The sequence below is a fragment of the Pyrus communis genome, chromosome 15 (genome assembly GCF_963583255.1).
Source record: "Pyrus communis chromosome 15, drPyrComm1.1, whole genome shotgun sequence".
Taxonomy (NCBI): Eukaryota; Viridiplantae; Streptophyta; class Magnoliopsida; order Rosales; family Rosaceae; genus Pyrus; species Pyrus communis.
Window position 1 is genome coordinate 102,588 of NC_084817.1, and position 14,691 is coordinate 117,278.

Genomic DNA, 14,691 nt, shown 5'->3' on the forward strand with positions numbered 1-14,691 from the left:
AATAAGTTTTTTGTGTGTATTCAATAATAATATTTAGGGTGTTAATGAAAAAATGTAAATAAAATGTAGTATAATAAATTTGAAAACATAGGAAATAGAGTTGAATGGCCAAAGTGGGAAAAAACACATAATTTAGGGGTAAATATAAATTGATTCATTGAACCTAACTTTTGGGAATTTGGAGAGGGTAACAGGTCAGTCGTGACTTGTTCTTGACGTGAAATTGGTTTGAAGGCGGAAGATGAATTCCAATTAAAATAAAATGAAGAAAAAATACAAATATAAATGTCGTTGTTTTCACTGTATGGAAAGGGAATCTCGAAAACCAGCAAACAGCCTTGAAGACTAAGGATAAGGGCTTGTCTGTCCACAATCCACACACCGATTGAGTTTGATTCACACAAAACAAAATCCAACCACTTGTATCTCTCTGAACCCCCAACCAATTAACCCAATCTCTCCCCCGCTCCCCCTCTCCACCACTGGCTTAGGGAGAGAAAGAGAGAAAGATGGCAGCGGCGGCAGGGGTTGGAGTTGGTGGAGGTGATGTTTGGAGGGCACATGCGGCCATGGCAGCGGTTCAGCTCTTCAACGGAGGGTATCATGTAATTACCAAAGTAGCCCTCAATGTTGGCGTCAACCAGCTTGTATTCTGCGTATACCGGGACCTCCTTGCACTCGCCATCCTCGCTCCCATCGCCTATGTCCGTGAAAAGTAGGCTTTTCTCTTTCATCTAATCTATCTAATTTTATCAATTTCCTCACATTTGCATCATTCATTTCATACTCATATGCTCATATACGCATCGTGTGGTGTGGGTTGGTGTATTGGATGCTCAGACCATGACCATGAGCGCGACCATGATTTGATTATACTCCCAAGACTGTTATTTAGCTTGATTTTGTCTAATAATCTATTATCTATATCGACTGTAGTCCTTGTTTCTTGCATAGAGTTAATCTGTCATCTTGGAAATTAATTATGCAATTGAATTAATCTTCTCCATCCCTCCCCTGTCCTGTGCACATGGATCACGATGTTCACAATATCCTCTAACATTTCTCTTCTCTTGTATGCATTGCATTGCAGAAGGATACGACAACCAATGAATAGACGCATCTTCATGTCCTTCTTCTTTCTTGGGTTAACTGGGTAACATAAGATACTACTTATGGCCACATTCTGATTACTTATAATCTACTGCTACAATTGATGCATCACCCCCTTGACATTTGCTGCTTCTTTATATGAAATAGGATCTTTGGCAACCAGCTTTTGTTTCTTATTGGTCTTGGCTACACAAATCCAACATATGCTGCAGCCATACAGCCTGCTATCCCAGTTTTCACGTTTATCCTCGCTGTTTTAATGGGGTCAGTTTGAATTTTTTCAATTTAATCTACTTAGGTTGGTTCTATGTGCCTGTATATTTCTCTACACTTAGGGATACACGCATTTGCATGTTTAACTTGTACAAGATATTACTTGTTCAATATCATATGTGAACTTGTTCATGCAGTACAGAAAGAGTTAACTTGCTTAGAACTGAAGGGCAGGCCAAGGTTGGTGGTACACTTTTATGTGTTTCTGGGGCCATATTAATGGTCTTATTTCGTGGACCTCCTTTGATTGGATATACAGAACCAGACTTTGCAGCACATAGCGAAATAAGTGCCAAAGGTCAACCAGAGCCAGCTGGATGGTTGATGTCCAGTTTTCTAGAGTTTGGGCTAGATCACTTTCATCTTGGAGTTTTATGCTTATTAGGGAACTGTATGTGCATGGCCGCTTTTTTAGCCATTCAGGTGCATCACTATATACTTTTAACTTTATTTGTCGAATATAATTATGTCATTTATTTGTGAAGTGTGTTTTTTCTTCTTTTGAAGCGCTACTGGAGCTTGTTTGGTGCTATTGTCTTTAGTTTAGTGAGGGAGTTATGTATGTAACTTTGTCATCATGCGTTTCTCATTCTTGTGTCTCCCTCTCCCATTTTATTCTTCTTCTCCCTTTGTCTGTCGATAGAAAATCCTTCTCCCATTTTATTCTTCTTCTCCCTTTGTCTGTTGATAGAAAACAAGAAATTTAATTTATGAAAAAAAGTTAGAAATGATGGACAAGAATCCCATGAAAACTAACCTGAGGAGTACCGAAAGTTATCTTAACAGAAAGACAGTCCAACGAAGCCAAAACTGCACATTGCCAGAGTAGTAGCTTCTTAGCGCCAACTCCCTAAAATTACCCCGACAAGAGAAACTGTTTCTCAGACAAACCCACTGCGAAGAGAATGAAGCATAAACTCTCTTTTGAAGCATAAATTATCTTTTGAAGCATACCGCAACCGAGCAAGAAATTGTAGAATTATATTTGGACTTTAGTGGTACAACTTGTCTTGTACCAACTATATCTTGTCTTGTACCAACTATATTTCTTATAGACATAGGAAAAAGTTTGTTACAACAACAACAACAAAAAGCTTTATTCACTAAGTGGGGTCGATGTATGAATCCTAGAACGCCACTACGATCGGTTTTGCACCAAGTCTTTAGTTAGCTCCAAATACTCCATGTGGAGTCTTTTCAAGTCTTCCAGGTCTTCCTCTACCTCTTGTGCCTTGAACCTTTGTCTCATAATCGCATCTTCTAATCAGAGCATGTCTTTAGTTCACATGTAAAAACCACCTTAACCGATTTTCTCTCATCTTATTTTCAATTGCGGCCACTCCTATTGTACCCGGACATCCTCGTTCTTTATCTTGTCCTTTGCCCACATATCCAACGAAGCATTCTCATCTCCGATACACTTATTTTTTGCACGTGTTGATGTTTGATCGCCCTACATGTTGTGCCATAAAGCATTGCTGACCTTATTGTCATCCTATAAAAAAAATTCTTGAGCTTTAGTGGCATATGTCGGTCACACAACACACTCGATGCACTCTTCCATTTTATCCATCCAACTTGTATTTTATGGTTGAGATCTCCATCCAATTCTCTATTCTTTTGCAAGATAAATCCAAGATAACGAAAGAGCTTGCTCTTTGGTACTTTCTGATCTCCAATCCTCACCTTTATCTCATCATCTAGAACCCCATTCCTACTGAACTTGCACTCCATATACTCTGTCCTTGACCTACTTAGACGAAGACCTTTAGATTCTAACACTTTTAGCCAAAGGTTAAGCTTTATATTTACTCCCTCCTCCATTTCATCTATCAACACTATGTTATTTGCGAAAAAAAAACACTAAGGGATATCATCTTGGATGTCCCGTTAACTCATCCATTACCAATGCAAAAAGGTAAGGACTTAAAATCATATGGATATGGGAAAAATTTTAGTTTGTCCTTAATGAGTTCTTACTGTAGTCCTTGCCCCATCATACATATCCTTTATTGCATGGATGTATGCTGTTTGTACTCCTTTGTTCTCTAGAATCCTTCAAAGAATTTCTCTTGGGACCATATCATATGTTTTTTCCAAATATATAAAGACCATGTGCAAATCTTGTTGCATATTTCTATATCGTTCCATCGATCTCTTTAATAAATAGATTGCCCCCATAGTCGAGCACCCCAGCATGAACCCGGATTGATTGTCTAAGACCCGTGTCTCTTGTAGATAAGCACCAAAGTGCTTTTTCGCCACTCATTTGGCATTTTCGTTTTTCGAAATCTTATTGAAAAGGTTTTTGAGCCATGCTATACCCGTTTCTGTCAAGACCTCCACATTTTGATTCGTATATCGTCGGGACCCACTGCTTTTCTATGATTCATCTTTTTCAAAGTTATAACAACTTCCTCTTTCCTGATTCAATGGTAGAAGGAGTAATTTCTACACTCTTCCGAGTTACTCAACTCTCCCAAAGAAGTACTCTTTTCGTGTCCTTTATTGAAAAGATTATGAAAATTAGCTCTCCATCTGTCTTTATTCGCATTCTTCGTAGCTAGAACATTTTCATTCTCATCCTAGATGCACCTTACTTGCCTTTTTTTCCCTTACTTTAGCCAATTTATAGATATCCAACTCTCCTTCTTTGGTATCTATCTTCGCTTCTCTCACAGCTTTCTTCGCCTCCTTCGTAAATTTATACCTCTCACGGTTTTCATCGGTGCTATCCTTGTATAAGGATTTACATCATTCCTTCTTAGCCTTAACTTTTTCCAGTACCTCATCCTTCCACCACCAAGGTTCCTTTTGATGTGGAGCAAAACCACTTTATAGATACAACTAGCAATCAAATCCCACATTTGACTAATGTTCCCTCTGTATCCCAAACGCATTGGACACTTCAGGTCTTGTTCTTTTTTCTCTCTTTTGATATATGCATCTATCACCAACAAGCGATGTTGGTTAGCCATGCTTTCTTCTTGTATAACTTTGCAATCCTTACAAATTATATGATCCCCCTTCCTCATTTTTGATGACCCACTCTTGTAGGTGATCACATGGTCTTCTCTGTTTGTAAAGAAGGTATTGGATAGAAAGAGATCCATTGCAAAATCCACAATGGTTTCGCCTTCCTCGTTTCTCTCCAAAATCATGGCCATCATGGAAACCTCTGTAGTTGCTTGTCTCTTTGCCCATAATGTTCATTGATTAATTTTTTCGTCTGAGAGATTCCTTGAACCAATTCTCCTAAGATCTTCCCAAAATTTATCCTTTCAGACTCTTATCCAACCTAAGTTGAGGTGCATGCACACTAATCACATTGATATGCTCTAGTCCCTTCACAATCTTGATTGCTATAATTCTATCCCCGACCATCCTAACATCTACAATATATTTTGTTAAAGTCCTATCCGCGATGATGCCAACATTGTTTCTTGATTTGTTTGTGCTTGAATACCAAAGATTAAAACTTGAGTTTTCGAGATCGTTTACCCTAAGACCAACCCCTTAGTTTCCTACATAATACTTATCTTTCTCTTCAACTTAACTTTTACTCTCTTGAACCCCGCTCTCATGTCCTTGCTTCTTTGACCTCACCCATCTAGTAAGGTCAATATACTTCTTTTGCATCTGTTGACCCAAACAACTTTGAGTGGAGTTGTTCAAAAAGAAGTTTCTACAGCACCATTGCTCGTTTAACACTGCATAGGCAAAAGTTTGTTAAACTATGTAAATCTCAAGCAGACAATTCCTTGTGAATTGTTGCATGGTGTGTTTTCTCATGACAGTAAGATTTCAGTTTGCACCTGCAAAACATTACCCATCACTGTGTACTCTACTTAAAATGATAGAGCGCCATAGTAAGTCCAGCTCTTGAGGGTAACTCCACAAGCATTTTCCTAACGAGGCCTTGGTTCTTTTTTCACGACTTTGCAATAGCAAACTCTCGTCTGTACACAACTACTTTCCTGATGAGTCCTTTTCGTTTTGATGAATTTCCAATAGCTAACCCAAATCTATCTTTTGATCTCTATGCAACATCTCAGCTCAATAAAAGATCCTTCTTCCGCAGTTGCTCCTTTCTCAGAGGAAATCCCTGCTCAACTTTCTAACCTTCACCATCTTACTTGATAATTTTGAAATAGAAATGAAGAAGGAAGGAGGGCTACTCAAGATAAACTTATTCCAGTTTATGTGTGCATATGTAGTGTGCTTGGAAGTGTGCTTTGATAATCTCTATATCTTATCATATTTGGGCAAATTAGGATCAGGGTTGCAGAAATTGGGAGTTTGTGAAGTTAGGGTTCTAGAATTAAGGGAAAGGTTAAATCAAATTTCATTGTTAGGTCGGATCAGGGTTACATTGACTAGCAGCTCTGCACCAATAGGTAGGATCGGATTTAACTGTGTATTAAGTACTTGCTTCTTTGACATGCCTACTCATTTGCTGATTTTTTGTTGGAATTTTGGGACGCCTTCGTGTTATGTGTATTTTACATATCTGTTCTCCCCAATTCCTTAAGCCATCGTTTGAATTAGCCATTGGTCAAAGTTGGTGCATACTATTGTACTGAGAGGGTTTGACCTTCAATTCAGTTTGTTGAAAATGGTTGTCGAACTTGTGTTTGCTTTCATTTTTTTGAATTATTACATTAGTTGAGGGGGAGGGGATTCTTAACATTATTTGAAGGGAAATTCTTCCATTGACATATGACAATTCAAATACATATTGTAGCAACTCTGGCAATCGATGTAATATGAACTTTTGGTTTATTTTATTGAGAGGGGGCGGTGTAAATTTGAATCACTTCGAGAGGGTGGTAGATGACCTTTTATTAGTGCATTAATTTTTACTCAACCGCTAGGATACATACATACATAATTATAATAACATGCCTTTCAATTTCTGATAACATGTCATAACTTTCAGGCTCCACTTTTGAAAAGATATACTGCCAACCTGTCAGTTACAGCATATTCATACTTCTTCGGTGCGCTATTGATGGTGGTTACTGCATTATTTATGACAAACGAGTCAACAGACTGGAGCTTGACACACTCTGAGCTTTTTGCAGTTATTTACGCTGTAAGTTACAAATTATTGATATATATAGCCCAATCTTTTGTTATCTATGCAAAATTTCATCATCTCTCTTAATTCGTTCTGCCTACAAAGAAGGTTGACTGACTATATGTAACATGGTTTCATACTTGATGTACTAGTGATTTAAAAGATTAGAAACCATACATTTTGATAACAATCCTATGCGTCACATTCAACAGATAAGATGGTGTGCTTCTCATAAAATTCTAGAAAGATCATGTCATCTTGATGATAATGATGTGGAGTGGGCCCTACAAGGGTGTCCCTCGATAAGCTTATTTGAGGGATCCTGCTCCTTCTCTTAAAGAATATATACTCTAAAGTGGTTTTCTTTTCTTCTGTAGCATTAGACTTTGAAGCTCTGTTAAGTTTTTTCTTATTCTAAATAAGCAAACTAACATTGCTTTGGTTGGATTATTTTCCTGGTACAAGATAGAGGGGAAGATGTTGGGAAAGGGAGGAATGGAGCTGAGAGAAGAAAAAGATGGAGAAATGATGGAGAATACTTGAAGCTAAAATTTAAATAAAAATTATGTAGAAGTTGTAATTGGTTTTTACTAAGAACCATATTATATATGTTCTCATCTCTCCCTCTCTCATTTAGCATCACTCTCTTGACTCTGCCTTTTCTCTCTAAGTTATTTTGTTTGATTTTTAACCCTAAAAAAATGCGTCAAACCTTTCTACCCTTTTCCCTCTCTTCTTTCTGTAACACACACCAGAACCCCTGCAAGACCATTTTTCATCTTCAACATCAATGACCCAAATTAGTTCAACCAGAGAGGCCTAGGTATGTTGCATACTCCACCTTAACTTCCATTTCACTGAAAACTGCCACAACCAGCCATGTAAATCACATAGGATAATCAGCCACATATTCTTTTGACTCTGATTATATGAGTGTATTTTTGGTTAATCACTCATTAACTCTGATTGCATAACTAGGTCTCGTATCTGAGGTTCCAGAAAACTTTTATAACTCATGGTGATTATATCTATTGGCTCTTTGTGCTCCAGAAAATCCTCTACGTACAAGTTACATATCATGTAAATTTGCTGAAATTATTGTATCAGACAGTCGATAATAATGCTATTAACATTTCCTTTGAGTTCTCTGTGATATGATTTTTCTAGTATATCTAATGTGAATAAATATGAAGATGGGCACATTTAATATGGCCAGTTCAAAGCGGTTTCAATTGTTAGAATTTGTTAAATTATAACCCTTTGGTTTTCAGGGAACTGTTGCATCTGCCCTTAATTATGGACTGCTGACGTGGAGCAATAAGATTTTGGGGCCTGCTATGGTTGCTCTTTACAATCCACTTCAACCTGCAGCTTCGGCGTTTTTGTCAAGAATTTTCCTTGGAAGCCCTATTTATTTGGGAAGGTTTGCTCACATCAGATACTTGTGTGGAAAAATCCTTTTGGTCGTTGGCCATATATGTACTGTTATGCATTATGTTTAGTCAGCTATGATGTTTATTTTCTGTGGTATTATTCACTTGATTAATTATGGCCGAGCTGGCGTTTTGTACGAGTGCTGCTTATTTGGTCTCCTTTTTACATGTGAAACAGTGTCTTAGGAGGAATACTAATTATTGCTGGTCTGTATGTGGTAACTTGGGCGTCTTTGAGAGAAAGACAAGCAGCTTTGGATGCTGTTATACCTCACGTTGCTCGGAGCTCGGAACCTCTCATCCAGAAAGATGCAACGCTTAACAAGATACCATTCCAGAGAGGACTCATTTTCTCAGTGCCTTCCAGTTCAATACCAAAGTCGTCAGATTAAGAAAACATGCGATGGGTATTGACCAAAAAAAAAAAAAAAAACGTTTCTAGTTCAATACCAAAGTCGTCAGATTAAGAAAACATGTGATGGGTATTGACCAAACAGAAAACGTGTGATGGGTTGTGATGGGAATTTGGAGAGTAAACCAATTGAGGAGAATTGCTCAAATATCCATGTTTCTTTTATTTGTGGTCCGAATTTTTTTTCCCTTATGCATGCGTATGATTTAGCCGTGTTCTTTTATTATTATTTTTTTTATTACGTATTTTTATGAATAGGGAAAGACCGAAAGAGGGACGAGGTATAACACGAGCAATAGATACCAGAAGATAGATGGTGGATGGTGGATGGTGGAGGGTGGAGGGAATCGTGTTCTGGTGGTTCAGTTGTTAGTATAGTGGTCATGCTTACGTAGTACTATGCAATGCGCGTGCTCTCATCCCATCCCATGCTTATGAAGTTATGATAAATAATACTAATGCGAATATGTTTGGATTGGACTGGTTTGATTTTCAGGTCTCACAATGATTCATTCCAATTATCAGATAAAATCCCACTTACAACTGCGACCTTCTATTCCTATACCTATAAATAATAAAGGTATTTGCAGATTTTTCTTCTGATTTTGTAAAGAACTGTCAATTTTTTCTTGAAATTTAATTTTAGTCGATTAGCCTCGTGAGCTTTCATAATTGGCCAATTTACCCTCTAAGCTTTAATTTTAGTCGATTATCCCTTCTGAACGTTTATAATTCGTTAGTTTTCAATAATGAATTTGTTGGATTGAGCAATTACTTTTCTTATTAGAATTTACTCGTAGATCAAGTCATTAGGAAGGCTATTGAAATAGCATTACAACTCCAACATGTTGAAAAAGTGGACCATGGGGAAGATTCATAGTTGGCCACATTAGGGATATAATTCAAACAAAAAATGTATGGAGTAAACTAGCGGAGAAGAAGAAAAAAAAAATATGTTGTCCACATTAGGAGTAAATTACCTTTTTGTCTTCAAACAATTGCCAAGTATTGCACATGTGACTAAGATGGATGAAAATTTTCAAAATCTAATGTCGATGGGGAAATTAGCAAATTATAAAAGTTCAGGAGGGTAATCAGCTAAAATTAAAATCCAAGGAGAAAATTGGGCAATTATAAAAGTTTATACCGTAATTGGTTAAAATTAAAGTTCAGGAGGAAACTGACAGTTCATTACAAGTTCGGGAAGAAAATTAACAAATACCTCTAAATATTAACATCATCTGCATATTTTTTTGTTTTTCAAAATTTATTTGTATATACAGAGTCTTTAAGAGAAGGATTCCCATTTTTACCAAAAAATGGGGTTAGTTGTGGGGTCCTTCCCATTTTTTTAAAAGATGGGGATTAGTTGTGGGATCCGAACAGACTATTTTTCAAGTTGCATCCCATAGATCATCGTTGCAATATATTAGCCAATTAGGAAACACTTGAAGCATCTAATTGAGTTCAAAGAAATTGACGAACATTATGTTCTAAGAAACGTTGAAATCTTATCGTGACAATTACATGGGCAAATGTTTTCGGATTGAATTGAATTTTTACATAGATGATTTATGAATCGAGACTTATAAAATAGACAATTCGGATCGTTGAAGTTCAATGTAGACTGAGTCTCACAACTAATTCTCATTTTTTGAAAATAAAAAATAAGGAAAATTAATGAAAATGACTTGAAAACTTTGAGTTTTAATCAAAATGACAAAAATGTGTTGTAAGTGAATAGTACTAGAAGTAACTTTTTAAAGTAAAAATATAATTTTCGTTAAAAATGAATTATACCTAAAATGTTTTGTTAAAACTTCCTAGAAAATAAGATTCCTTCCCTCACTTGTATGCGTAGCAGCCTAGTCATTATGCCCCATTAGCTCGTTCTACATAATTATACACGTAGCAGCCTAGAACATATGAGTTGAAGTGGGTGTACTCAGCTAAAGCCAAAAGAAATAATCAAATATGAATCAAGTAACCACGAGTGAGAGAGGGACGCACACGCGTGGTTCTCTGCTGTCTACGTGTATAAAACATATATGGCTACCCTTTCCTTTGGCCCTCACATAACTTTGCTTACGTGTCAACCTCCTACTAAATGATTCTATCTCTCTGATTTGGACCCTTGGTTTGGTAGCCTGAGAGCAATTTTGAACGGTTCCGGTTAACTTTTTATCCAAAATGAGAACTAGCATAGTGTCGATGAAACTAAATAAAGGTTCTCTAATTTTGTGAGTTGCATACTTATGCATGGACATGTGCAACATGTATTATATATGTTGATTTTATGTCGTGCAATACATGTACATAGAGTAACTCTCGATATAGCACTAAAAGCAAGATATATAGACATCAATACTCCTCCAATTTTCATTGAAAGGAGATCCACACAAAATCGAAATTAAGTTGTGATTTAGTAGAACAGACATGTGGAATGATGCCCATGAACTTTCAACTTGCGCATTACATAGCCCAGCATCTAGCTCCTTCCGATAACGTGAAGGTATTCCATTCTACGCGCACATTAGTAAAGAGTAATTGTGTAAAGTAATTTGTACAACACCAAAATCAAAAGGGCACTGAAAAAAAAAAGAAGAAACACCCACAATATCCTACCCTACTGGTCCCTACCCATACATAAATCAAAAGGGCCAAGTACCCAATCCCAATCGCTGCTTTTTAAGTTTTGGCAGATCATCAGATCTCTCTTGCATTCTTTTTCACCGGACACCAATAATGTTGTCGTCCTCATGTGATCATTAAGATTTAAGATAATGGTAGTGTTATTTACACGTTATTTATTTATTTTATACGTTTTTTTTTATTTTTAATCATTAGATCGAATAAATTAAAAAATATCAAAGAATACAAATTCACTCAAAATGTGTAGAATGTAAAAGTAGATACATAAAAGATAAAAAGAATATGTAAATATCATTATTCTTATAGCAATAACTATACTCTCTCTTGTGCTTTAAATGACATCATATATGCTAATCATAAAATCAACTAAATCAAATAGTGATCTAGCTAACTCAAAAAAATCATTTCCATTTATTGGACTAATTATGTACCAGTCAACATTCAGGAGTGCTTAAGGGTTTAACATTTTGCAAAATAATTTTTCATTCTACATGATATATGAAAACGGTGAAAATTTTGTTTAACAAATTATTTTATAAAGATAACTCATAAAATGGAAAACGCATAAAACAATATTTAGTATAAGCTATGTAGAACATCACATTGATGTTTTCTTAGTTTTTCAAGAATAAATTTTTAAATATGGCATAAATGATAAATTGTAAATAGTCAAAAATCTTAAGAAAAAATAAAATCAGGTATGCTACCACCATCACTTTTTTCATCACCACCACAACATTCTCAATGCCATCACTCGTACAACCTCCACCATCTCACATTCTCACTCTCAAGTCCACCACCACCACCTCCCACCATCGCCACAGCCACCACATCTTCCACTGCCGTTATCCATGCAACCATGGCTACTATTACCGACATAGTCTCACCATAAACACCATCACATGCACCTCTGTCGCCACCACCATTAACAGCATCACTATCATCATATTATCGATTGTCTTGCATTCTCACCATTACTACCATCATCCAGCCACTATTGCTACTAACAGCACTCTCGTTGCAACCACCACCACTTCTACTGGACACATTTTCAAATCATAAAATTACAAAATTCTATTTATCATTTTCGTGGTACAAAAAAAGTCACTTCAAAATATGTTTGCAAAGCGTTACTGGACGAATCCTAATTAAAGCAACACATTATTTTTGTATTGTATAGTAACTCTCTATATGTAGCACGCGAAGCATATAATGATAAGATAATCATCACAATTAAGAATATCACCCAAATAACAATACAAAACAAAACAAACAAAAATAATCATCACAATTCACAAGAATTACCTACTTAATAATTACATCGATCATATGATAATCACCCCCATAAGCTACTGGACAATATAATAATGATGCATACATATGTACATAATAATGTAATTAAAGATAACATAAAATATGTGGGTTACCAAGGCCGCAATCAGTTGGCCGGTCATGTCCATCAAAGTCTTCCACACCACTGAGCTGATTCCCACGACACGCATCCCATCATACATACATGTATGTGATATCTATGTATATACATGTACGATGGGATACAAGCTAACACTTTCTCTACGCGTGTGTTAAACAAAGTATATATGGACGCGCACTGCAAAATACTTGTATATGTGCCAATATCCAACCACCATTTTCTGCGTTTATTTTATGTCCAGTGCTGCTCTTAGGGCAAATCCTTTTGATTCTTCACGGTTGGTTAACAAGTGGCGATTTTAAAATTATCGACAATCCACGTAAAGTTTATATATATATATATATATATTTTTTTTTTTTTAATTACAAACTACATTTACCACTTCAATTTATATTAAAGAGAGGAGAATAGTTTAAACTTTAAAAGCAGTGAAACGTCTTTAAGCACTAAAATAATTCATCACTAGGGATAATTTTACATTGTGAAAAAAAAAAAATATATATATATATATATAGGTGAATAAAATATTTATATTTTCAGCCAAAGTTTTCATTTGTACTATGGGATAATGGGTAGAACTAGAATGATTCTTAAAAATAAAGGAAGAAGGAGCACTGAGCATATATATAATCTGGCGGGGGCACCCCCACGAGTCCTCCACCAAATGATTTGCATTATGTATGTCATAGCTGCTAGGTAGGATCACATTGACACATTCGCATGTGTAAGCATTATACAAGCTTAAAGCTTTCCACTTCCACTTTCCACTTTCCCACCCAAAAACAAACAAATTAAGACTATTATAAAAATGAATCCCCACTCCATTATCATAATAAACTGGGTTGCATGACACGTGTGGATTTCCGAACTTCATTGCCCGAGCACACCTGACGAACAATATTGTTCCAAAACAAAACCCAGTCTAATAATTTATGAGAACTTGAGAAGGGGAGAGTAGTAGTGTAGATTATCATTTTGGACACTTGCATGCACATCTTTCTCTTTTACTTTTCTTATTGTGATATTTGGATCAGAAATATTGAGATAAAGATACGTGCAAAAGAAAGTTGTTAAAAGTGAAACTGTGTAAGTATATATATTATCGAAAACGAAAAGAATCCTTTCTGTCATCCACAAGATATAAAATTTCAATTAATTGCATGCTTTATGTAAAGTCAATAATAGTTTACAAGTTTAAGGCAATGTCATAATTAATTCATAAGCAACGAATACAGTTACCTAAAACTTTTATCTCTCCCACAACTTGTCAACTAAACTTGCGTCCGTCCCTTGCACCGATCATGTCTCTATATATATTTTTTCTTCCAAAACAATTAGTTCTATTATTTCATTACTAGCTAGAGGCTAGAGCATCGCAAATACTTTGGCAAAATGGAGCTCTTCATGTTATATTAGTAACTCCCTCACATGCTATTCATGTGGTTGATAAAGTTATTGCAGTGGAAGTTACTAATTTTTTTAACACACGATATTATCTACACTAATTTTTTTAACACACGATATTATCTATATATTAGTAACTCCCTCACAATGGGCTAGCAATAATGTGATTCAAATTCGCCTTTGGCGAGAATCAAACCTAAAACCTCTCATTTACACGTGAAGAAGAATACCACCAAACCGTAATAAGTGGCACTATTTCATTTTATTTATGAAAATTAATATAAACTCACTTAAGTAAAAAGGATCATGATCATATTACCCTCCTTTAAAAAGAATAAAATGACCATCATGTCGCTTTTGGTTTAGAAATTATCACATGATGGTCATTTTATCCAATTTGTTCATATTTTTCGACAAGTATCTACTGAATTTAAAAAGGTAAAATGACTGAATTTGTTCATATTTTTCGACAGGTAGAATTCGGTATGCCTTTGCTAAAAATTTACGTGGTCTCTGTTGGAATTGATTTTGGTGTGGAATGTGTGTGTGGTGTGAGGGTGATTTAGTAAGTAAGTAGAGTGTATTAAGAGATTTTAAAAGTTAAAAAGTAGGTGCGAGGTATTTTTAGTGTGTGAGTGTGTGGAACAATATGTGGGATGCTAATAAAACAATCCTATATAGGTATAAGTATACAATACTAGCAAGGGAGACGTGAGTTGTTAATAATCATTTTGTTTGGGTTTATTTGCATCATTTTTATTAAAAATAAGAAAATTGTTTATTAGTAACCGTTTTGATTTTTAAAAAAAAAATGAAAAGTGAAAAGTACATTTTTTTAATTTCTAAAACTTGCGTTGTTTTTGGATAACTAAACTACAAGTCCAAAAGATAAAAG

General features: G+C 35.6%; 1 protein-coding gene across 1 annotated transcript; it reads left to right on the top strand.

The window, feature by feature from the left end:
• The first annotated feature begins 232 nt into the window (after positions 1 to 232).
• On the top strand, positions 233 to 8,531 carry LOC137717769 (WAT1-related protein At4g19185-like). Its single transcript, XM_068457246.1, has 7 exons — positions 233 to 715; positions 1,091 to 1,153; positions 1,258 to 1,374; positions 1,521 to 1,806; positions 6,323 to 6,478; positions 7,735 to 7,886; positions 8,075 to 8,531. Exons 1-7 carry the CDS (start codon positions 510 to 512, stop codon positions 8,286 to 8,288), a joined length of 1,194 nt encoding a protein of 397 aa, XP_068313347.1. The 5' UTR covers positions 233 to 509; the 3' UTR covers positions 8,289 to 8,531.
• Positions 8,532 to 14,691: the final 6,160 nt, after the last annotated feature.